The sequence below is a fragment of the Oncorhynchus keta genome, chromosome 29, assembly GCF_023373465.1.
Source record: "Oncorhynchus keta strain PuntledgeMale-10-30-2019 chromosome 29, Oket_V2, whole genome shotgun sequence".
Classification (NCBI taxonomy): domain Eukaryota; kingdom Metazoa; phylum Chordata; class Actinopteri; order Salmoniformes; family Salmonidae; genus Oncorhynchus; species Oncorhynchus keta.
The window spans coordinates 24,469,936-24,494,845 of NC_068449.1; the positions used below are offsets into that span (position 1 = coordinate 24,469,936).

Below are 24,910 nucleotides of genomic sequence, written 5' to 3' on the forward strand. Positions count from 1 at the left end.
TTGGCGTGCCAGGATGACACCCTCTCCTTGGACAAACTTATCATGATGGCCTTCCATCTGGATAACCGTCTTCGGGAGCGTCGGCATCACCATCACCTCTCTCCCTCCTTCCTTGACCATTCTGAGTCAGAGCCTGAACCTATGGAGGTAGGGGCCATGCACCTTCCCACGGCTGAGCGACACTGTCGGAAAACAGCTGAGGCTCTGTCCCTATTGTGGACGGGATGGGCACCAGCTTCAGTGGTGTCCAATACGTCCCAACCCAGGGTCCACAAGAGCAGCGGGACGGTTCCGTGATTATCCATCTCCTGTGTTTGGCGTGAGTATTCCACCATCATCACTTTCCGCCAATGCCTTTTTAGTACCCATTTCACTAGCAGGCTGTCCCTCATCTGTGGTATCTACTGCTCTAGTGGACTCTGGTGCCACAGGACATTTTATTGACCAGGCCCTTGCCTCCTCCCTGAACATCCCCTCAAACCCGCTCTCCTCTCGATTTCTGGGTTCAAGCGCTTGATGGTCGACCACTGGGACACGGAAATATCACTCACAGCACCACTCACCCTTACCGTGGGACCGATGCACCAGGAGAGCCTTCCCATCGTCACTGCACCTGCGCACAAAGTCATCCTCGACCTCCCGTGGCTCCAACAGCATAACCCCACCATCTACTTGTCGAGGATGAAGATCCCCGACAGGGCACCAGGATGCCGGAAGACCTGCTTCCTTTCACCCCGTGGGTCCATGTCGATTGAGAGTGCTGTAAGCGCCCTCCAGCCTCATATTCAATTTAAGTTTATACAAATAGAATAGCCTATCCATTATGATATTGTGTCAATAACATTCTGACTTTGGACCCCAGTTCAATGTTTCCAAATAAAAAAAGCACCATTGTGAAGCGGTAGCCTACAGTAAAACTGAAACATGATACTGACTGGCTGCTGTTTCTCCTGCAGGGGGGTGGGCTCAGGTGCAGGAAGAGGGTGAGCTATGAGTTTGGTAAGTGAACATTTCTGGGGCTCAGTGCTTTTCTTGGTGGCTTTCTTGAGTTGACTCCCTCGAGAGATTCTGTCTGCAAGCTGAGCCATCAGAATCTCAATCTCAGGGCTCCATCTAGTGGGGGAAATGTTTATTAGAAAAAGAGATGGCAAGACAGGAAAGACATGAACAAGAAAAAAATGAAATAAGACAACATGAGTGGTGATGCAATGTCTTTATGTATAACTTCACAATTCTGTACCTTAGCAGTGGGGTACACACACTACTTCCGGCGCCGACAGAGATGGCTGCCTCACTTCGCGTTTCTAGGAAACTATGCAGTATTTTGTTTTTTACGTGTTATTTCTTACATTGGTACCCCAAAGCTTAGGTTTTACTACATACAGTTGGGAGGAACTACTGGATATAAGAGCAACGTCAACTCACCATCATTACGACCAGGAATATGACTTTCCCAAAGCTGATCCTGTGTTTTGCCCACCACCCAGGACAATGGATTGGATCCCAGCCGGCGAACCAAAACAATGTCGCTGCAAACGGGGCAGACGAAGCGGTCTTCTGGTCAGGCTCCGGAGACGGGCACATCGCGCACCGCTCCCGAGCATACCACTCGCCAATGTCCAGTCTCTTGACAACAAGGTTGATGAAATCCGAGCAAGGGTAGCATTCCAAACTCATCATCAAGCTCGAGACCCTGGGTCTCGACCCCGCCCAGTGTAACTGGGTACGGGACTTCCTGACGGGCCGCCCCCAGGTGGTGAGGGTAGGTAACAACATCTCCACCTCGCTGATCCTCAACACTGGGGCCCCACAAGGGTGCATTCTGAGCCCTCTCCTGTACTCCCTGTTCACCCACAACTGCGTGGCCATGCACGCCTCCAACTCAATCATCAAATTTGCAGACGACACTACAGTGGTAGGCTTAATTACCAACAACGACGAGACGTCCTACAGAGAGGAGGTGAGGGCCCTAAGAGTGTGGTGTCAGGAAAATAATCTCACACTCAACGTCAACAAAACAAAGGAGATGATCGTGGACTTCAGGAAACAGCAGAGGGAGCACCCCCCTATCCACATCGACGGGACAGTAGTGGAGAGGGTAGTAAGTTTTAAGTTCCTCGGGGTACACATCACGGACAAACTGGATTGGTCCACCCACACAGACAGCATTGTGAAGAAGGCGCAGCTGCGCCTTCAGGACACCTACACCACCCGATGTCACAGGAAGGCCATAAAGATCATCAAGGACAACAACCACCCGAGCCACTGCCTGTTCACCCCGCTATCATCCAGAAGGCGAGGTCAGTACAGGTGCATCAAAGCAGGGACCGGGAGACTGAAAAGCAGCTTCTATCTCAAGGCCATCAGACTGTTAAACAGCCACCACTAATATTGAGTGGCTGCTGCCAACATACTGACTCAACTCCAGCCACTTTAATTATGGAACAATTGATGTAAAAATGTATCACTAGCCACTTTAAACAATGCCACTTAATATAATGTTTACATACCCTACATTACTCATCTCAAATGTATATACTGTACTCTATACCATCTACTGCATCTTGCCTATGCCGTTCTGTACCATCACTCATTCATATATTTTTATATACATATTCTTCCTCCCATTACACTTTTGTGTATAAGGTAGTTGTTGTGGAATTGTTAGGTTAGATTACTCGATGGTTATTACTGCATTGTCGGAACTAGAAGCACAAGCATTTCGCTACACTCGCATTAACATCTGCTAACCATGTGTATGTGACAAATAAAATTTGATTTGGGGCAATCCACTTCCGCTTCACATAGGCATCATCATAGATCTGACTCTACTCCCTCTGGATCCAGGTACTGAGGTTTGTGATGTTGAAGAAGAAATGTAGGAAATACTAAACCATAATTTACTCTGTCATTCACAGTCCAAGTACAGTTTCATTCAACTTCATGACACAAAAAATACCACACAGATGACCCCGTCTCTATGAAGGTAAGCGATTGGATTGTCCGAGAAAGTTGATTTCTTTTATGAGCCATAAAATGACCACAAACTGTGAAATAATTGCATTGTTGGTGCCATTAGACCACAGAAAATGTGTTTCTAACTTTTTGAGGTCCAGAGTTCACAATCTTGCTGAAGCACTGCAGTCCCATGTCATCAAGGAGGAACATGCTGAAGTAACAGATTACTGTGGATTGACAAATATAGAAGAGACAAAGGGTCAGATCATGCTACCAACTGTAGCTCAGTTGGTAGAGCATGGCGCTTGTAACGCCAGGGTAGTGGGTTCGATCCCCGGGACCACCCATACGTAGAATGTATGCACACATGACTGTAAGTCGCTTTGGATAAAAGCGTCTGATAAATGGCATATATTATTATTATTATATTATGCGTTTGTTATACCATTTTGAAAGCATTATCTATAATTTAGTTATTGAACATTCTGTGATGAATTTACTGGCAAACTGGTTATGACCAGACTTCAGTAAGCATTTCCCATTCTGAGCATACCAGACATTGATGACAACACCAAATAACTTTTTATGCTCAATGCATACAGAAATGATGTCAAGTATAGACTTCTTATCCAAGGCATCCAGGTTCTGGTAAGAAAGAAACGGACTGTTATCTGAAATGTCTGTAACACCGAAGCAGTATTACATTATAGATAGATACGGTATATGGCTCTGGTCTGACCATTTTGATAAATAGTCTATTTTCCCTAGCTTTAATATAATGTTTTAAAGCTTCATAATAGGGCATGAGATTAACAATCCATCGCAACACATACACATCACATCCATCCACACATACACACTACTCAATTTAGGTAGTTACCTCAATGTCATTTGGAGCATCCTCTGTCAAATCCTCCACACACTGTTAGTCTGCATTATACTTGTCAAGGAGCACAGTGGCTTCTTTGATAAGCGAGGCATAGCCTTTTGCCATCTTCTGCTACACCTGAACAAATTAGGGACAGACTGAAATTAGGGGAAATTAAAATCTTCTCAACAGATGAATAGGTGAATGTGGTGGGTTGGTGGATGAATTGAGGTCATGTTAGCTACCTGGTCACAAGGACAGAACACAGACAAACAGACAGAGAGACACACATACATACAGACAGGCAGACGCATAGATGTCATAGATGCTGCCAAAGGTTCTTAATAAACCTATCAGTGATGCTGTGTAGTGAGTCAAATCGAGGCATTTTTAGGCTAAATGTGTCCATACCTGGACCCTTACATGGACGTCTCTAACCTTTCTTGGGTGAACTAAACGTATTCCGTACAGGGCAGTTCAACTGTTACCAAATAGGTGCTTAATTGTTCAAAGACCTTTTAACAATGTGTAACCCATTAATTAATTTGTTTGTTCTCAAGGTTTGGCTGTAACTTCAAAACAGTTCTGATGTTTGGTCGTTGCCAAGCAACACACAGGTATAAACAGAGGCCAGCAACATAATAAGGCTGATTGGTCATTTTCTAATTTTGACGGACATTATTATTTATGATCAGTGGCGTGTATTAATGGACGTCATGGAAGGCAGGCTCCCCCCAAAAAAAGTTGTTTTAAATACATACATTATTTTATCTTTCTTCTCACTGTCTGGTCCAAACGAGCACGACATTGTTGCCGCCCGTAGTATTGAATGCAAGGGAAGCCAGCGAGCATTTGGCCTCCCTTGATAATTTTTTTTTTTTTTTAAATAAGCCAATCAGCACTGAGCTAAACTGGGCAAGCTCAACTGTGAATGGTCCTGGTGGAAAATGTGTCAAGGGAAGCATTCTTGTTTTTGGCATCTCTCCTATCAACCATTAATTCAAACATAATTGTGGCTCTGGCCTGAGAAGATGTTAGTTCAATATGTACAGTAGCTAGATGTAGAAGGCGAATGTTAACTAGCTAACGTTGTCTATGAATGGAAGTTAGGCTAGCGAGCAAGCATTTTAGCCAGGTAGCCTAGTACAACAAAAAATAAAATCCTGTACTGTATGACAGAGTGATTGACCAGTTCCTCAACATGAAAGAGGAGGACTCATTGGCATTTCTCTACAAGTAGGTTGAGTCAACATGTACACAAGCACACATGCAAACAGAAATCAGAACCATGGACAGCCACATCATTTAGTTTATGTTGATTGGACTAAATAGTTTTTGGTATCTCTTATTTGTCACTGTATTAGACTAAGCAGAAGTCATTTGATGATGTTGAAATTATGTTGGAATAGTGGAGGCAGGTCCCGTTTTCTTAGCAACTTGTGGTAATTCTCTGCGGTCGTAAATCAATAATTGTTTCGTGGTCTGACAATGTCGGAAACACTAACATACAGCGTTTTCTTCCCCGTGTTTTACCCACGCACCGCTAATGTTCATGTTTGTATTTGTGCCATAATAACATTGTGTTTCAACCACTTTCTGAAAATAATGTACCAAAATTTTAGAACTACCAAAGATCCCTTTTCGCTTGCCATATAAATCAACAATAATTACGACGTATGTACCATAGAATTAGGAATTAGAAATGAATCATTAATTTTAAATTCATAAAGTAGCATTTAGAATACTAATAATTAGGAATGTTACATTTAATAGGATATCTATGGATTCTACACCATGGTGACGTATGGGTGCAAGCCTGGGAAAGTGGGTGGCGATATCAACGTGGCTGTCATCAAGCAGACGGAGGGGAAGAGCGAACGAAACCATCCGTTGAGGATTGCTTGCTTTATATATATATTAAAAAAAGAAGGATTGCTTGCTTTATCCAGTCGGACTTGAAAAGTGTCAGTGAATCACCAGTCTACCGTGGATTCTGTAGGCATGAAAACACAACGTCGTTTTTAAAGAAATTATTTGAACACTTCAACTCTTTACCTTACAATTTCGGATGTCGTATTGGATTAAATATTTCCCACCTTTTTAGCAACGTAGTTAGCTAGCTAGCATTTGCTAGTCTGTCTCACAGGTAGAAGAGGGGTCGGTGACAAAGGAGGGGTAAAAGTGGCGAGGTAACTTAACGATGAATCGATTTCGAAAGTGGCTTTACAAGCCTAAGGTAAGTTTGATTCTATTCTCCAGCTACTGCCAGTAATCTGTTATTAGCTAATATATTTTTGAAAATAGCAATCTATAGTTTGCTATTTTCCCCATACAGTATTTTGCTGCAATGCATGTATTACACTCCTTAGTACATATTGAGCTACGCATGTACATGCTAGCTAGTCACTGCTAACGTTACCTTCTATAAAGTTGTTTCCTTCATTCTGGGTTATAGGTAACTGAAGCTATGCAATACGAATGGCTGCTTCTCGAAACAAATTGTCAAAGACTGCATTGCTGAGATTGGTCAATACAGAAATAAATAATGTAGCTGGCTAGCCTAACTTGCAGTGCAGTCTCGAACTTGTACACTAGAGCTTTTGTTAGCTCTCTGGCTACCCTACCTAACGATATAGTACAAACGGTCATTACTCTGACACAGAATTCATTTAATTGCTGTTAATCCGATACAGTAACTGAGAGAATGCATCTGACAAGAAGATCGAGTGTATTTCTGAGGCTATTAACGCCTATGATAGTTACTCATTCTACATAGCTTTAGTCCAGTGGTTCCCAACCTTTTTGGGCTACTTTACTACAAACATAGAAAAATTATGTTTGGAGTACCCCTGAAGTACCCCCTCGTGTGCATTTTTACCAGTAAACCAATGGTTTCATGTGTCTTCTCAAGTACCTCCTGTGGATAGGCGAAGTACCCCTAACAAATGTAGTCTGTGGCAATACTATTTTGTCTACTAAGGGACAGATCGACATTTTACTAAGGGAGAGAGAGGGGTGTCAAAAATGTTTTAGCTTGGGGAGGGAGGGTTTACATTTTTCAGATGTATTTTTTAATATTGGGCACGGAGGAGTGTAGTGCATTTTTCCCCTGGTTTACGTTCGCTCTTTTGGTTATATTTTCACTATAAACAATGGCTTGACTTTTGATAGTACCCTAATAAAGTTTAGAAGTGTTTGAAGTAAAGGTTGGCTGATTAATTAGGGCCGATTTTCAAGTTTTCATAACAATCGGAAATCTGTATTTTTGGGCGCCGATTTGCCGAGTATTTTTTTTCTATATATATATATATTTTATACCTTTATTTAACAAGGAAAGTCTGTTATTAAGAACACATTCTTATTTTCAATGACGGCCTAGTGGGTTAACAGGGACAGAAAGACAGATTTTCACCTCAGCTCGGGGGATTCAATCTTGCAACTTTACAGTTAACTAGTCCAACGCAACAACGACCTGCCTCTCTCTCGTTGCACTCCACAAGGAGACTGCCTGTTACGCAAATGCAGTAAGCCAAGGTAAGTTTCCAGCTAGCATTAAAAAACAATCGATCATAATCATTAGTTAACTACACATGGTTGATATTACTAGATATTATCTAGCGTGTCCTGCGTAGCATATAATCTGACTGAGCATACAAGTATCTAAGTATCTGACTGAGCGGTGGTAGGCAGAAGCAGGCGCGTAAACATTAATTCAAACAGCACTTTCGTGCGTTTTGCCAGCAGCTCTTTGTTGTGCATCAAGCATTGCGCTGTTTGACTTCAAGCCTATCAACTCCCGAGATGAGGCTGGTGTAACCGAAGTGAAATGGCTAGCTAGTTAGCGCGCGCTAATAGCGTTTCAAACGTCACTCGCGCTGAGCCTTCTAGTAGTTGTTCCCCTTGCTCTGCATGGGTAACGCTGCTGCGATGGTTGCTGTTGTCGTTGTGTTGCTGGTTCGAGCCCAGGGAGGAGCGAGGAGAGGGACGGATGCTATACTCTTACACTGGCAATACTAAAGTGCCTATAAGAACATCCAATAGTCAAAGGTTAATGAAATACAAATTGTATAGAGGGAAATAGTCCTATAATTCCTATAATAACTACAACCTAAAACTTCTTACCTGGGAATATTGAAGACTCATGTTAAAAGGAACCACCAGCTTTCATAGATTCTCATTACATTTACATTTACATTTAAGTCATTTAGCAGACGCTCTTATCCAGAGCGACTTACAAATTGGTGCATTCACCTTATGACATCCAGTGGAACAGCCACTTTACAATAGTGCATCTAAATCTTTTAAGGGGGGTGAGAAGGATTACTTTATCCTATCCTAGGTATTCCTTAAAGAGGTGGGGTTTCAGGTGTCTCCGGAAGGTGGTGATTGACTCCGCTGTCCTGGCGTCGTGAGGGAGTGTGTTCCACCATTGGGGAGCCAGAGCAGCGAACAGTTTTGACTGGGCTGAGCGGGAACTGTACTTCCTCAGTGGTAGGGAGGCGAGCAGGCCAGAGGTGGATGAACGCAGTGCCCTTGTTTGGGTGTAGGGCCTGATCAGAGCCTGGAGGTACTGAGGTGCCGTTCCCCTCACAGCTCCGTAGGCAAGCACCATGGTCTTGTAGCGGATGCGAGCTTCAACTGGAAGCCAGTGGAGAGAGCGGAGGAGCGGGGTGACGTGAGAGAACTTGGGAAGGTTGAACACCAGACGGGCTGCGGCGTTCTGGATGAGTTGTAGGGGTTTAATGGCACAGGCAGGGAGCCCAGCCAACAGCGAGTTGCAGTAATCCAGACGGGAGATGACAAGTGCCTGGATTAGGACCTGCGCCGCTTCCTGTGTGAGGCAGGGTCGTACTCTGCGGATGTTGTAGAGCATGAACCTACAGGAACGGGCCACCGCCTTGATGTTAGTTGAGAACGACAGGGTGTTGTCCAGGATCACGCCAAGGTTCTTAGCGCTCTGGGAGGAGGACACAATGGAGTTGTCAACCGTGATGGCGAGATCATGGAACGGGCAGTCCTTCCCCGGGAAGGAATTCTCATGTTCTGAGCAGGGAACTGAAATGTTAGATTTCTTACATAGCACATATTGCACTTTTACTTTCTTCTCCAACACTTTGTTTTTCCATGATTTAAACCAAATTGAACATGTTGCATTATTTTATTACTTGAGGCTAAATTGATTTTATTGATGTATAGGAGAAAGTAATTGCAGCAAAAGGTGGCGCTACAAAGTATTAACTTAAGGGGGCTGAATAATTTTGCACGCCCAATTTTTCAGTTTTTGATTTGTTAAAAACGTTTCAAATATCCAATAAATGTCGTTCCACTTCATGATTGTGTCCCACTTGTTGTTGATTCTTCACAAAAAAATACAGTTTAATATCTTTATCTTTGAAGCCTGAAATGTGGCAAAAGGTCGCAAAGTTCAAGGGGGCCGAATACTTTCGCAAGGCACTGTAAGTGTATGTAAATTTACGACTTCAACTACATAATATTGCATACACTTAGGTTGGAGATATTAAAACTTGTTTTTCAACCACTCCACAAATGTCTTGTTAACAAACTATAGTTTTGGCAAGTCGGTTAGGACATCTACTTTGTGCATGACACATGTTATTTCTCCAATTGTTTACAGACAGATTATTTCACTTATAATTCACTGTATCACAATTCCAGTGGGTCAGAAGTTTACATGCACTAAGTTGACTGCATTCAAACAGCTTGGAAAATTCCAGAAAATTGTGTCATGGCTTTAGAAGCTTCTGATAGGCTAATTGACACAATATGAGTCAATTGGAGGTGTACCTGTGGATACATTTCAAGGCCAACCTTCAAACTCAGTGCCTCTTTGCTTGACATCATGGGAAAATCTAAGTCAGCCAAGGCCTCCATAATAAAATTAGAGACCTCCATAAGTCTGGTTCATCCTGGGGAGCAATTTCCAAACGCCTGAAGGTACCACATTCATCTGTAAAAACAATAGTACGCAAGTATAAACACCATGGGAACACGCAGCAGTCATACCGCTCAGGAAGGAGATGCGTTCTGTCTCCTAGAAATGAACGTACTTTGGTGCAAAAAGTGCAAATCAATCCCAGAACAACAGCAAAGGACCTTGTGAAGATGCTGGAGGAAACGGTAACAAAATAATCTACAGTGGGGCAAAAAAAGTATTTAGTCAGCCACCAATTGTGCAAATTTGCAAATAAATTCATAAAAAATCCTACAATGTGATTTTTCTGGATTTTTTTTCTCATTTTGTCTGTCATAGTTGAAGTGTACGTACCTATGATGAAAATTACAGGCCTCTCTCATCTTAAGTGGGAGAATTTGCACAATTCGTGGCTGACTAAATACTTTTTTGCCCCACTGTATATCCACAGTAAAACGAGTCCTATATTGACATAACCTGAAAGGCCGCTCAGCAAGGAAGAAGCCACTGCTGAAAAACCGCCATAGAAACGCCAGACTACGGTTTGTAACTGCACATAGGGACAAAGATCGTACTTTTTGGAGAAATGTCCTCTGGTCTGATGAAACAAAAATAGAACTGTTTGGCCATAATGACCATCGTTATGTTTGGAGGAAAAAGGGGGAGGCTTGCATGCCGATGAACACCATCCCAACCGTGAAGCACAGGGTTGGCAACATCATGTTGTGGGGTGCTTTGCTGCAGGAGGGACTGGTGCACTTCACAAAATAGATGGCATCATGAGGATGGAATGTTATGTGGATATATTGAAGCAACATCAAGACATCAGTCAGGAAGTTAAAGCTTGGTTGCAAATGGGTCTTCCAAATGGACAATGACCCCAAGCATACTCCAAAGTTGTGGTAAAAAGACTTAAGGACAACAAAGTCAAGGTATTGTAGTGGCCATCACAAAGCTTGACCTCAATCCTATAGAAAATGTGTGGGCAGAACTGAAAAGCGTGTGTGAGCAAGGAGGCCTACAAACCTGACTCGGTTACACCAACTCTGTCCGGAATGGGCCAAAATTCACCCAACTTATTGTGGGAAGCTTGTGGAAGGCTAACCGAAATATTTGACCCAAGCTAAACTATTTAAAGGCAATACTACCAAATACTAATTGAGTATATGTAAACTTCTGACCCCACTGGGAATGTGATGTATGAAATAAAAGATGAAAAACGAATTCTCTCCTATTATTATTCTGACATTTCACATTCTTAAAATAAAGTGGTGATCCTAACTGACCTAAAACAGGGAATTTTTACTAGGATTAAATGTCAGGAATTTTGAAACTGAGTTTAAATGTAGTTGGCTAAACTTACGACTTCAACTGTGTGTGTGTGTGTATATATATATATATATATATATATATATATATATACTGAACAAAAATATAAACGCAACAATTTGTGATGTTACTGTTCCTATAAGGAAATCAGTCCATTTGAAATAAATCAATTAGGCCGTAATCTATCGATTTCACATGATTGGGCAGAGGCGCAGCAATGGGAGGGCTTGGCCCACCCACTTGGGAGCTAGGCCCACCCACTGGGTAGACAGGCCGAGCCAATGAGAATGAGTTTTTTCCCCCACAAAAGAGCTTAATTACAGACAGAAATACTCCTCAGTTTCATCAGCTGTCCTGGTGGCTGGTCTGACGATCCCGCAGGTGAAGAAGCAGGATGTGGAGTCCTGGGCTGGTGTGGTTACACGTGGGCTGCAGGTGTGAGGCCGGTTAGATATCTTGTTAAATTCTCTAAAATGGTGTTGAAGTTGCTTATGGTAGAGAAATTAACATTCAATTCTCTGGTGGAGATTCCTGCAGTCTCCCTCAACTTGAGTTGTCTGCGGCATTGTGTTGTGACAAAACTGCACATTTTAGTCGCCTTTTATTGTCCCCAGCACATGGTGCATCTGTGTAATTATCATGCTGTTTAATCATCTTCTTGATATGCCACCTGTCAGGTGGATGGATTATCTTGACAATTGAAAAATGCTTACTAAAAGGGATGTAAACAAAATGAGCACGAAATGTTAGAAATTAGCTTTGTGTCTGTATGGAAAGTGTCTGGGATATTTTATTTCAGCTCATGAAACATGGTACCAACACTTTACATGTTGTGTTTTATATTTGTGTTTAACATACTTTTGTATGTGGACACCCCTTAAATTAGTGGTTTCGGCTATGACCGGTGTATAAAATCGAGCACACAGCCATGCAATCACCATAGACAAACATTGGCAGTAGAAACGCCTACTGAAGAGCTCAGTGACTTTCAAGTTTGTAAAATTTGTGCCCTGCAAGAACTGTAAGTGATGTTATTGTGAAGTGGAAACGTCAAAGAGCAACAACGGCTCAGCCGCAAAGGGGTAGGCCACACAAGCTCACAGAATGGGTCTGTCAAGCGCTGATGCGTGTAGCGCATAAGAATCATCTGTCCATGTTTGGCAACACTCACTATCGAGTTCCAAACTGCATCTGGAGGCAATGTCGGCACAATAACTATTCGTGAGATGGGTTTCCATGGCCGAGCAGCTGCACAGAAGCTTAAGATCACCATGTGCAATCCCAATCGTTGGCTGGAGTGGTGTAAAGCTTGGCATTGGAAATGCGTTCTCTGGAATGATATATCACGTTTCACCATCTGGCAGTTTGACGGACTAATCTGGGTTTGGCGGATGAACACTACCTGCCCCAATGCATAATGCCAACTAATGTTTGGTGGAGAAGGAATAATGGTCTGCGGCTGTTTTTCATGGTTCGGGACAGGCTCCTTTGTTCCAGTGAAGGGAAATCTTAACGCTACAGCTTACAATGACATTCTAGATGATTCTGTGCTTCCAACTTTGTGGCAATAGCTTGGGGAAGGCCCTTTCTAGTTTCAGCATGACAATGCCCCTGTGCACAAAGTGAGGTCCATACAGAAATAGTTTGTCAAGATCGGTGTGGAAGAACTTGACTGGCCTGCACAAAGCCTTGACCTCAACCCCATTGAACAGCTTTGGGTTAAATTGGAACGGTGGCTGCGAGCCAGACCTAATCTCCCAACATCACAAATGCGTTAGTGGCTGAATGGATGCAAGTCCCCGCAGCAATGTTCCAACATCTAGTGGAAAGCCTTCCCAGATGAGTAGAAGCTGTTATAGCAGCGAAGGGGAGACTCCATATTAATGCCCATGATTTTGGAATGAGATATTAGACGAGCAGATGTGTTCATACATACCGTCATGTAGTGTGTGTGTGTGTGTGTAATATTTTATATTAAAGTCATACAGTGGACACCTAAGTCTAAAGACCTATGTATGCAATGCCCTGATACATTTAGTGGTCAAATCTCTGACAGCTGCAACGTTAGGTGGACAATTTGCATATCTGTCACCAATTAGATGGAAACCTCACTAAAGACTCTGGCAAGTACGCTAGTCCAGTGTCACTTTGATTATGCCTGCACATCATGGTTCACCAGCAGCCCCAAACATCTAAAGATGTATCTACCAGCCAAAAAAAGCTTGTAAGAATTGTACTTAAACTCCCCCCACGTACTGATCTGGAGGTTGAATATTTCTTTTCTCTTATCTATGTAATTGTGTATATATATTTATGTAAAAATATACAAAATAAATAGGGTCCACAATGGAAATAAGTCCCCGATTTGTTTTATTTTGTAACTTTTTTTTTTTTTTTTTTTTTACCCCATTTTCTCCCCAATTTCGTGGTATCCAATTGTCTCATTGCTGCAACTCCCGTACGGACTCAGGAATGGCGAAGTTCGAGAACCGTGCTTCCTCCGAAACCCAACCAAGCCGCGCTGCTTTATGACACAATGCCCTCTTAACCCGGAAGCCAGCCACACCAATGTGTCGGAGGGAACACCGTGCACCTGGTGACTGTGTCAGCGTGCACTGCGCCTGGCCCGCCACAGGAGTTGCTAGTGCGCGATGGGACAAGGACATCCCTGCCGGCCAAACCCTCCCCTAACCCGGACGACACTGGGCCATGGGTCTCCCGGTCGCCGCCAACTGCGACAGAGCCTGGACTCGAACCCAGAATCTCTAGTGGCACAGCTAGCTCTGCAATGCAGTGCCTTAGACCACCGCGCCACTCGGGAGGCCCGACCCCGACTTTATTGTGCAATCAACATTTTTTTTAAATGTATTTATTTTTACTGACAAATTAAAACCAATCACTTCTGACTGTGCAGCGGCCAATTGATGAATGGAAAGAGACATCTGTTATAAAACACTAAACATTTTAAAGCCTTCGATACTGGGTAAGCCTACAGATGGGGAGGGATGTATTTTCTGTTTGTCTAGATTGGCAGTCTATTTATTGTGGTGTTAAATGCAAACCATCATATTGAAGTGCCCAAAGTCAGTATGCTTTCTTTATTGGTTGTAAGGTGCATTGGCACAGAAACCTGTTGGTGGACAATTCTTTGCATATACAGTGCCTTGAAAAAGGAAATACTTTTTCATGGCACAAATTTATATAATTATAAATATGGCATCAACATTTTGAAAAATATGATTCCCCCAGCTGCAGCAGGCTCTGATCGTAGTGTAATGAAACCTGCAGGGAGAGTGAGCTCGTCTGTGGTGGTCAACGAACCCTCAACCTTCTGGTCTGTAGCCCTGCGTATCATCGACCGTGCAATAAAAACATGCGGTAATGGCATATTCGATATCCACGTTTATTAACACAGGGTCCCTACAGTTATTGTTATTTGTAGTCGTAAACATTTATTTTAAGTCTATGAGGGCGGAGGCTGTTCATTTTGTTTTACAGTACAAGGGGAGGGCCGTGAAAATATTTATAACGTTGTGGGTGGCCTGAGATCTGGAAAGAAGTGGAGGGTGCTGAACCATGTGTGAATAAAACATTTTGAGATTGTACAGTATCCCTTTGTTTAACAGAGAACTTCAGATCCCACTCGATATAAACAATATAAAAAAATGCCTGACAACTGTGCCAGACGGCCTAACATCAGAATTCACATTGAATGTCCTCAGGATCAATAACTGATTTGTTGTTGGGACAGTTTTGCAATGACACAGGGTACCATTTTAATTTGAAGGGCTGGTGAATGTGGCATTGTCATACCATGACTAAAACCACAATATGCAGTTCACGATGATCTCTGTCTCGCATGTCTTTTTTAGATTTTTTTTGTAGCTCATGTTTTAGGCCTAGTTGGACTTGACAGCCATGAAGACAACTTGGAAAATATTTGCATTTGCACACACACTGTGTTTCAGCTAAGGCCTTTTTACTAACATACCACATCTCTGTTTGCGCTTCCAGCAAATGTATTGTCCATTACCATGACTCTGCCTTTTTCCTTTTTAAAAACAACCGCCCTACAATGGTGTTAAGCTTGCCACGGTGTTCGTCTGGATAATGAACCTTCTAATGAGAAATTGCACAACTTGTCATTCACTGTGTCTAGAAATTGAAATGGGCGTTAAGAAAATAACGATGTGGCAAGGACTGATTGTTACAAGGTTTCGTTCCCCTCTTTCCTACAGAGTAAATGTAAGTTGCCGATGGGGACATTTCTCAATGTCCTATTATGCTCCTGCAGCTCAGAAAACACTGGCTAGCTCAACAACCTCTTGATAAGATTGTCCTTCAATTTAGTGATTTCATCAAGATATTGGGGGAAAGTATTTTTGCAACCAGAATAACAGGAGGTTAAAAACGAACAGTCATTGACTAATATAATTAATTCTCAGTACTTTTGCCAAGAGGAGAACTCTGCGTTGCCTTTTCCAAGTGTACTGAAGGCAACAGAATGTTATTTATTTTACCGGCCACTAAGTCTGTAGCATTCTGCTCTTGTTAATACTACTCTATATATTTCGCCTAAATTCTTAAGACCCTAACCAAAGTCATCTCCTTTTCGTTTATTCAGCATCACCTAGAATGGAAATGTTTCTATAGAATACAGAAAAAGCTGAAGAAACTAATTACCAAAGTAATTAGCACCTTGTCTGGTCCAGAGTGGTTCTGAACAGTTGTCACCAAGAGGGAGAAAGGGAGCAGCGAAGTGCTGGGCAGCGACCAACATGTCTGAATATTTAGCCTGGTTTCTCCAGCCCTTTATGGATGTCTCCATTCTGCTTACCCAACAGACAAAACATAATTGCATTTTCCAAGTGTGCCGAGGGAAACACAGAATGTTGTTATTTATTTTATAGGCCAATAAGTCTGTAGCATTCCGCTCTGACATACTTTATTGTTGAACACTGCACAGCCTTGTCATTTTCGCATCAACAGTAAGTAGTTTTATTATTGAACTATGTACTCCTGGAGATAGAAAGGTGTTGAATCAGCATGTTTCCCTAGAATGGACTAAGGCTATTGATATTTTCAGAGCTGTACTACCCTAGATTAGTCACATTGAAGCATGTTTCCCTAGAATGGACTAAGGCTTTTGATATTTTCAGAGCTGTACTACCCTAGATTAGTCACATAGGGAAGGGATTTGTTTCTCTCTTTCCAGCTATATAATCTCCATTCAGTGCTCTGAAGAACTCTGGTATCAAAGTGCACTTCAAACTACCTGAAAATAAGACCCACTGACATCCCTTCCAGAGCACGGTACCCTTGGACTGTTGGAGGAAGGGCTATGGCTATAGGGCAAAGGTAGGATTGGATTGACCCACATTCACAATATTGTAAGATGAGATGGCTGACATTCCTTCTTGCTCTGTAAACTTGTCTTGCTGTTTTGGTCTAAACCCTCTCTAAAAGGCAGTTAAGAAAGACCGGGCCTGTTCTGTATTATAGTACTTGGCAAATGTTTGCTTGCTGTACAGGTGCACGTCCTCTACCATTACTGAGTATGGGAGGAAATGCTTTGAATCATGAACCTAGTATACTTAAAATAGACAGCTTTCTTTCCCTCAACCAAAAATTCAATATGAGAAGTTATAATAAAGGGAAGGTAGAAGATTGGGGGCCATTGTACATGGAGACATGCTTGACTGGCAGCAGACAGAGACGAAGACCTGGCTAAGGTGTTCACTGAGCCAAAATGGCCTCTATTACTACCTCTCATTCATCAGAGAGAGACTCGCAGAGAGAGGAGAGATGTCAGGAGGCTAAACCTGCATATTTCCTCCCTTCCGCCTCTCCTTCCCCAGGGTTATTCTATCAGGCATTCAGTGATTGACCTTCAGCCACACTCCACCTCATCTGTCAGTGTGACAGGCCCACAACCAGCGATGTGCCGGCCAGTCGCGCTCAACTCGTATCCATCTGCCTGTATAGCCTGAGCAGATGGGAACAGAGATGGTTGCTCTAAAATCTGTGTTACTGTTTTATCTGTTTTATACTGTTTTAATAATCTAGTTTTGACTACATTCTTAAGGCCCTAACTAAAGTCATCTCCTTTTTGTTATTCAGCATCCCTTAGTTTCCAGGGAAATGTTTTTGTAAAATACAGAAAAAGCTGAAGAAACTAAAGTAATTAGCACCATGTCTGGTCCAGAGTGGTTCTGAACAGTTGTGACCAAGAGGGAGAAAGGGAGCAGCGAAGTGCTGGGCAGCGACCAACATGTCTGAATATTTAGCCTGGTTTCTCCAGCCCTTTATGGATGTCTCCATTCTGCTTACCCAACAGATAAAACATCATTGATTTGGTGTCAGCTGCTGGATTTAGAAAACTGACCTGACCCCTGGTGCTCATCTAGACAGGCCAACCAATTTGAAGGCCTTTTGAAATTCATTGCAGGATTGGTATGCTGGCCACTGTGTCCTAGGTGTGGGGTGAAGATGTTTTAAAGGCAAGAAGCTGTGGAGCGATGGGGATTGAATGCCACCAGAGAGACTCCTCTCGTAAGGGTGTTTTAATGACAGGAGTTTCATGGATTTCTTTTCACATTACGACATTGATAACAATATGTGGACACTCCTTTCAATTGGGACAAGTTCTTTGATTTCACTTTAGAAGCAGTACGGTGCACTCAAGGTGCCCTTTTGCTTTCAGTGAGTTGTATGAGGCTGTCTGCAGCAGCAGACTATAAAATGCATAACACCCCTCTGGCTGCCATCTCTACAGCAGGAAAGAAAGGGAAGGTGGGTGAGCCAGGGAGGGATAAGAGTAGGCCTATATTTTTGGGATTAGGCCTAGTTCTTTGGGATTAGGCCTAGTTATTTCTTGGCCTTGGTTACAGTTGTCAGGAGATCAAATAAAAGGATGCGTCTCTTTTCCAGCTTTCACACTGGTATTTCTTCCTTTTTGTTTCTCCCGACTATATTCACTGTGTCACACCATGGGAGTTTTTGAGAACAATGTCTCTGACCGGGCAGATTGAACAGCCAATACTGTACAACCATTAGCCTTACTATCGAAAGATACTGTGTACCACGCTATTGTGATGTAAATTTGCAGCAAAAATAGACATTTTTAACTATTTGTTGGCTTTTGGTAATGTTTTGCAAGTTGATATCGCGTAATTGTAAAGACAAGCTCAGAACCCTCAACACCGTCACAATTGGATTGATGTCAACTGAGCGATTTTGCACTGAAAATTTGCCCACAGTGGAGCATGGCATGTGGGCTTTGTGTATAAAATATCTTCTACACAGAGGGTGGGCACCATAGAGAGGACCAAAGTCTGCTCCATGGGAACTGGACAGTGTATGTTGAAGAAAACTTGCAAGTTGTGTGTGCGGTCCCTGCAGTCACCAAGCGTTCATCCACGCCTGTCATTGTCTTTAAGCTCCATGGTCAATCTCTTCAGTAATGTCTGACTTGGTCTTTGTCCATCCATGACAATGGTCTGTTTCTGCGTAGACAGACTGAGCCAAGGCTGACTGTGAGTCATGTTCCACAAGAGTAGAGAGGGTTATAAATGCAGAGTTTAGTTTATTAGAGTAGTACATTTATTTTATTTCAGTTCTGTCAGTCATTTCACTAGAATAATTGTGGTGATAACTAGGTTTGTTATCTTGTATTTTATCCTGCAAGGAGCACCCATGAAATTGGTCCCTACTGTGTTTCATTTTAAAGGACACTATTATAAAAAATAATCATGTTGCAGAATGAAGACCAACACAATGCCATGATGCGTCTCAGAAGAAACAACCTTTCACCTTCTCCCCCTCCCTATCACGCCCCTCCCTGTCACCCCCCTCCCTATCACGCTCCCTATCACCCCCTCCCTATCACCCCCTCCCTATCACCCGCCTCCCTATCACCCGCCTCCCTATCACCCGCCTCCCTATCACCCGCCTCCCTATCACGCCCCCCTATCACGCCTTCAGTCTCATTTGCGCTTTTGTGTTATTGTTTTGGGAATTTTAAATCTCCCCTCCATCTGTAACCACCACAGCAGTTAGCCAGCACGGGATTGTATAATTGGTCACAGGTCCTAAGGAAGTATGAGTGTGTGTGGGGGGGCCTGTTTGCAGCAGCCCAAATCTTCTTAGCCCCCCTCTGTGCTACAGCTGCCCCGTCCTGTCCTGCCAACCCATGTGCCAGGGACGTGCTCTACACAGCTCCATCTTTCAGATCAAACATCAGATTACACCAGTGTCCATTCAGACATACACAGTTACATGATGACAGCCTCAATCCAGATACAAAGACTATTTTCAAATCTGCTGAGTCAATGAACTTGCTCTGGGTTGAGCGCTTTGCCCAGGGCAAAGAAGAGGGATGGCCTGTTTGTCAGTCTGTGTGAACGTGGCTAACTGCTATGACATTGGCAGGTTTGTTTTACACATGCAACACAGTAGCAATTAAATGTTTAACTAGTTGACAATAGACGTGCTAAAGGCGATCCTTAATAAATACTAATGCGCACAAACACTTCAAAGATTCAGGCCTATAGATTTACCAAGAGAAATGATAGGATAAGGGGTTAAAATGGCCGCACTGTAGAGTTTTGGAGAGGGACGCCACTGTCCTGTTGTATTGAAACCGTTAATGTGAGAGCAATATTTTATTTACAAGTTCATCCTGGGGTTACACTGAAGGTCTACTACTCTATTGTCATATGTAAACTGCAGTTCCAGAGGATTAGAGTCTGGCTGAAATACTTTTGAGGACAAGCTGGCTCGAGAAAAAAAGACTCTTTGCAACACTGTTGAAAGAATTTCACAGTACAATGGAGACAGAATAGAAAATAATGACTTGGCATAACGGAAACCTCCAGAAGACCTTACGGAGATGATCATGATGATAATAGTCTTCATAGTTAGGCCATAATTGACCAAATACCTAAAAGTTGTTTACTCAGGGTAGCAGAGGTTTTTGAGCTTTAACGCTGACCAACGGGCCTGATTAGGGGTGATGCGCTGTATACAGCTGCTCATTTGCCAGTAAGTGGATGATACAGAATGTGCTGTTGCAGACAGTGCGAGACAGATTTTCCTCCAGAGTGTGTGTGTGTGTGTGTACATGGTATTTTATGCTTGGCAGGAGAATGAGCCTGGAGAATGGAGGGCAGTGAAAGGCTTGTTGTCAACTCCCTGAAGTGGAGTCTATGTATGTACAGTTACTGATGATGGTGATGTAGGATTATGGAGAAGCATTAGCCACCCCCACTGTTTAAATAGAAATCCAGATTCGGCACCACCACAGGGACATGGCTGAAGGAGACTGCTGCTTGACACAACGGGAGCGTTTAATATGATTATACAGGCTGGCAAGACAACGCACCACGAATGACAACCGCACACCTTGTTCAATTACACTATCCTTCTTCAGGATCGGTGGGTCCCTTGCGGGACGGTTGAGCTAACATAGGCTAATGAGATAAGCGTGAGGCTGTAAGTAAACAAGATCATTTGCCAGGACAGACATTTCTGAAATTGTCAGAAAGCTTACATTTTTGTTACTCTAACTGCACTGTACAGTAGCTATTACAGTGAAATAATACCATGCTATTGTTTGAGGAGAGTGCACAGTTTTGAAGAAAGTTATTAATTATCAAATTAGTCTCATTTGGGCAGTCTTGATACAACATTTTGAACAGGAATGCAATGGTTCACTGGATCAGTCTAAACGGTGCGCACTGCTGCCATCTAGTGGCCAAAATCCAAGTTGCACCTGTGCTGGAATAATACATTATGGCCTTACTCTTGCATTTCAAATATGTGTTATCTTTTACCGGCTCTATTGTGTTATTCTCCTACATTCCTTTCACATTTCCACACATTTTCAAATGGCACAGAGAAACTGCATAGCCTGAGCTACAGGCAGTTAGATTTGGGTATGTCATTTTAGGTGGGGGAAAAAAAGAAAAGGGGGTGGGGGGATGGGGGGATTGGTCCTTTAAAAACATACTGTTTTGCTGTGTGTAGCCTAATATTGGTGCGGTTGAAGAGAATGGCCATGAATATGTATCACTAATCCATCCATCCATGGTTAGGTTATGAGTGCTTAATCATCTGTAATGACAGGGTTTTGAACAGAGAATGAACAGGTTTGAGTCCTCTGAACGAGAGGATCAAGGACATATGACAGCATGAGCAGTTACACAGCAGTGTCTTGACACAGGATGGTCAGTCACTGAATCTGCTGAATCATTTTATCCTGCAAGGTAATGGTTGGTTGTCCTAAAGGAAGGGGACATGAGTTGCAGTTTTTAGTTGATTCCTAAAACCTCACACCCTCTCGACTGTTTTTTTTTTTTTTTTTTTTTTTTTTTGTCACAACAAGCAAGCCAAGCAACTTAGTTTAAATTCAATAGATTAGTTACAGACAATGCATATATGCCAGATTGTAGGTTGTTGGGAGATTAGTGTTCTGACTGGTTCTGCTCCCTTCAATCCCACCATCTATTGTTATCAACAACATTTTTTACTGAATCAGAGCTACAATTTGTCATTATTTTACCACTGACCTTTTCTGTTTTGACATCTTTTTGCCTCTGCCCCTTGTGCAACAGTACAGCATTTAGTTGTCACTCATAACAAGGTTGCAAATTTGTCACCATGACAATCATGACATCATTAATGAATCTGTTATCTTGGGCTATTTGTGTCTAACAACGTTTTCCTATGGGAAGAAAGGGTTGCTCTCATTAATGACTTGCATGACCCTATTTATTCACCATCTGGACTATAGCTTTGGCTGAGCTGCAAAGTGACACGTTGTGTTATGTCTTTATGTATGACATGGGTGGCTGGAGTCTTTGGCAATTTTTCGTGCCTTTGACACCACCTGATATAGAAGTCCTGGATGGCCGGGAACTTGGCCCCAGTGATGTACTGGGCTGTCCGCACCACCCTCTGTAGCGTTTTGCGGTCTAGGGTGGAGCATTTACCATAACAAGCGGTGATGCAGCCAGTCAAGATGCTTTCGATGGTGCAGCTATATATCTTTTTGAGAATCTGAGTGCCTTTGCTAAATCTTTTCAGGCTCCTGAGGGGGAAAAGGCCATTTTGGGCCCTCTTCGCGACTGTGCTGGTGTTTGTGGACCATGTTAAGTCCTTAGTGATGTGGCCGTCAAGGAACTTTTAAAGCTCTTGACCCACTCCACTGCAGCCCCGTCGACGTGGAGGGGGCTGTGCTCTCCCCTTTCTCCTGTAGTCCACGATCAACTCATTGGTCTTACTTTGATGTTGGAGAGGTTGCCATGGCACCACACTGCTATGTCTCTGACCTCCTTGTAGGCTGTCTCATCGCTATTGGTGATCAGGCCTACCACCGTCATGTCGTCAGCAAACTTGGTGTTGGAGTCGGGCGTGGCCACGCAGTCGTGGGTGAACAGAGTGAACAGGACGGGAATGTGCACACACCCTAGATGGGCACCTGGGTTAAGGGTCAGTGTGGCAAAAGTGTTGTTGCCTACCTTCACCACCTGTCAGGAAGTCCAGGATCCAGTTAGAGGGAAGTGTTCAGGGTCTCGAGCTTTGAGGGGACTATGGTGTTGAACACTGAACAGCATTCTACAATAGTTATTTCCCCTCTTGTTCAGGTAGGAGAGGGCAGTGTGAAATGCAATTCCGATTTAGTCGTCTGTTGGGTGGTATACCAATTGGAGTGGCTCCAGTGTGTCTGGGATGATATTGTTGACGTGTCATGACCAGCCTTTCAAAGCACTTCATAATTCCGGATCTGAGTGCTACAAGGTGATAGTTATCTTGAAGTTCTTGGGGACAATGGTGGTCAATTTGAAACATGTTGGGACTACGGACTGGGACAAGTAGAGATGGAACATTTCTGTGAAGAAACTTACCAGCTGGCCTGTGCATGCTTTGAGAATGCGCTGTGGTATTCCGTCTGGCCCGGCAACCTTGCGAGTGTTAACCTGTTTTAAAAGTTTTACTTACATTGGCCACAGAGAGGAAGATCAGTCACCCGGAACAACAGGGGCTTTCATATATATGTGTGTGTGTGTGTGTGTGTGTGTGTGTGTGTGTGTGTGTGTGTGTGTGTGTGTGTGTGCGCGAGAATGTTAACAGGCTTTATTTTTTTTAAATGGTTTTTATTTCACCTCTATTTAACCAGGTAGGCTAGTTGAGAACAAGTTCTCATTTACAACTGCTACCTGGCCAAGATAAAGCAAAGCAGTGCGACACAAACATCAACTGAGTTACACATGGAATAAACAAGCGTACAGTCAATAACAAAATAGAAAAAAGTCTATATAGAGTGTGTATAAATGGCAGGAGCTAAAGCAATGAATAGGCCATAGTAGCGAATTAATTACAATTCAGCAAATTAACACGAGTGATAGATGAGCAGATGATGATGTGCAAATAGAAATACTGGTGTGCAAAAGAGCATAAAAGTAAATAAAAACAATTTGGGCATGAGGTAGGTAGATTGGATGGGCTATTTACAGATGGGCTATGAACAGCTGCAGCGATCGGTTAGCTGCTCAGATAGCTGATGTTTAAAGTTAGTGAGGGAAATATAAGTCTCCAGCTTCAGCGTATTTTGCAATTCGTTCCAAGTCATTGGGAGCAGAGAACTGGAAGGAAAGGCTGCCAAAGGGGGTGTTGGCTTTGGGGATGACCAGTGAGATATACCTGCTGGAGCGTGTGCAACTGGTGGGTGTTATGGTGACCAGTGAGCTAAGATAAGGTGGAGCTTTACCTAGCAAAGACGTATAGATCAAATCAAATGTTTATATATATATATAGCCCTTCGTACATCAGCTGATATCTCAAAGTGCTATACAGAATCCCAGCCTAAAACCCCAAACAGCAAGCAATGCAGGTGTAGAAGCACGGTGGCTAGGAAAAACTCTCTAGAAAGGCCAAAACCTAGGAAGAAACCTAGAGAGGAACCAGGCTGAGGGGTGGCCAGCCCTCTTCTGGCTGTGCCAGGTGGAGATTAAAACAGAACATGGCCAAGATGTTAAAATGTTCATAAATGACCAGCATGGTCAATTAATAATAATCACAGTAGTTGTCGAGGGTGCAGCAAGTCAGCACCTCAGGAGTAAATGTCAGTTGGCTTTTCATAGCTGAACATAAAGAGTATCTCTACCACTCCTGTTGTCTCTAGAGAGTTGAAAACAGCAGGTCTGGGACAGGTAGCACGTCCGGTGAACAGGTCAGGATTCCATAGCCGCAGGCAGAACGGTTGAAACTGGAGCAGCAGCATTGCCAGGTAGACTGGGGACAGCAAGGAGTCATCATGCCAGGTAGTCCTGAGACATGGTCCTAGGGCTCAGGTCCTCCGAGAGAGAGGTTTAGAGAGAGCATACTTAAATTCACACAGGACACTGGATAAGACTGGAGAAGTACTCCAGATATAACAAACTGAACCTAGCCCCCCGACACAAACCACTGCAGCATAAATACTGGAGGCTGAGACAGGAGGGGTCAGGAGACACTGTGGCCCCATCCGATGATACCCCCAGACAGGGCCAAACAGGAAGGATATAACCCCACCCACTTTGCCAAAGCAGAGCCCCCACACCACTAGAGGGATACCTTCAACCACCAACTTACCATCCTGAGACAAGGCCGAGTATAGCCCACAAAAATCTCCGCCACGGCACAACCCAAGGGGGGTGCCAACCCAGACAGGAAGATCACGTCAGTGACTCAACCCACTCAAGTGACGCACCCCTCCTATGGACGGCATGAAAGAGCACCAGTAAGCCAGTGACTCAGCCTCTGTAATATGGTTAGAGGTAGAG

At 43.3% G+C, this 24,910-nt stretch overlaps 1 protein-coding gene across 4 annotated transcripts in view; it reads left to right on the forward strand.

Annotated features, from left to right (window-relative positions):
* LOC118362560 (lateral signaling target protein 2 homolog) overlaps positions 1 to 24,910 on the forward strand; it is a 79,900-nt gene that overhangs the window by 10,322 nt on the left and 44,668 nt on the right. For 2 of the 4 annotated variants that reach the window (XM_052486283.1, XM_052486284.1), the window contains exon 1: positions 5,647 to 6,062. The exons of 1 other annotated variant lie outside the window; for it this stretch is intronic. In XM_052486283.1, the coding sequence (XP_052342243.1) occupies positions 6,027 to 6,062 (36 nt within the window). In that variant the 5' untranslated portion in view covers positions 5,647 to 6,026. Of the gene's footprint in view, positions 1 to 5,646; positions 6,063 to 11,435; positions 11,523 to 24,910 lie in introns of those variants that run through there. One more of the 4 variants, XM_052486286.1, reaches the window with a different exon arrangement.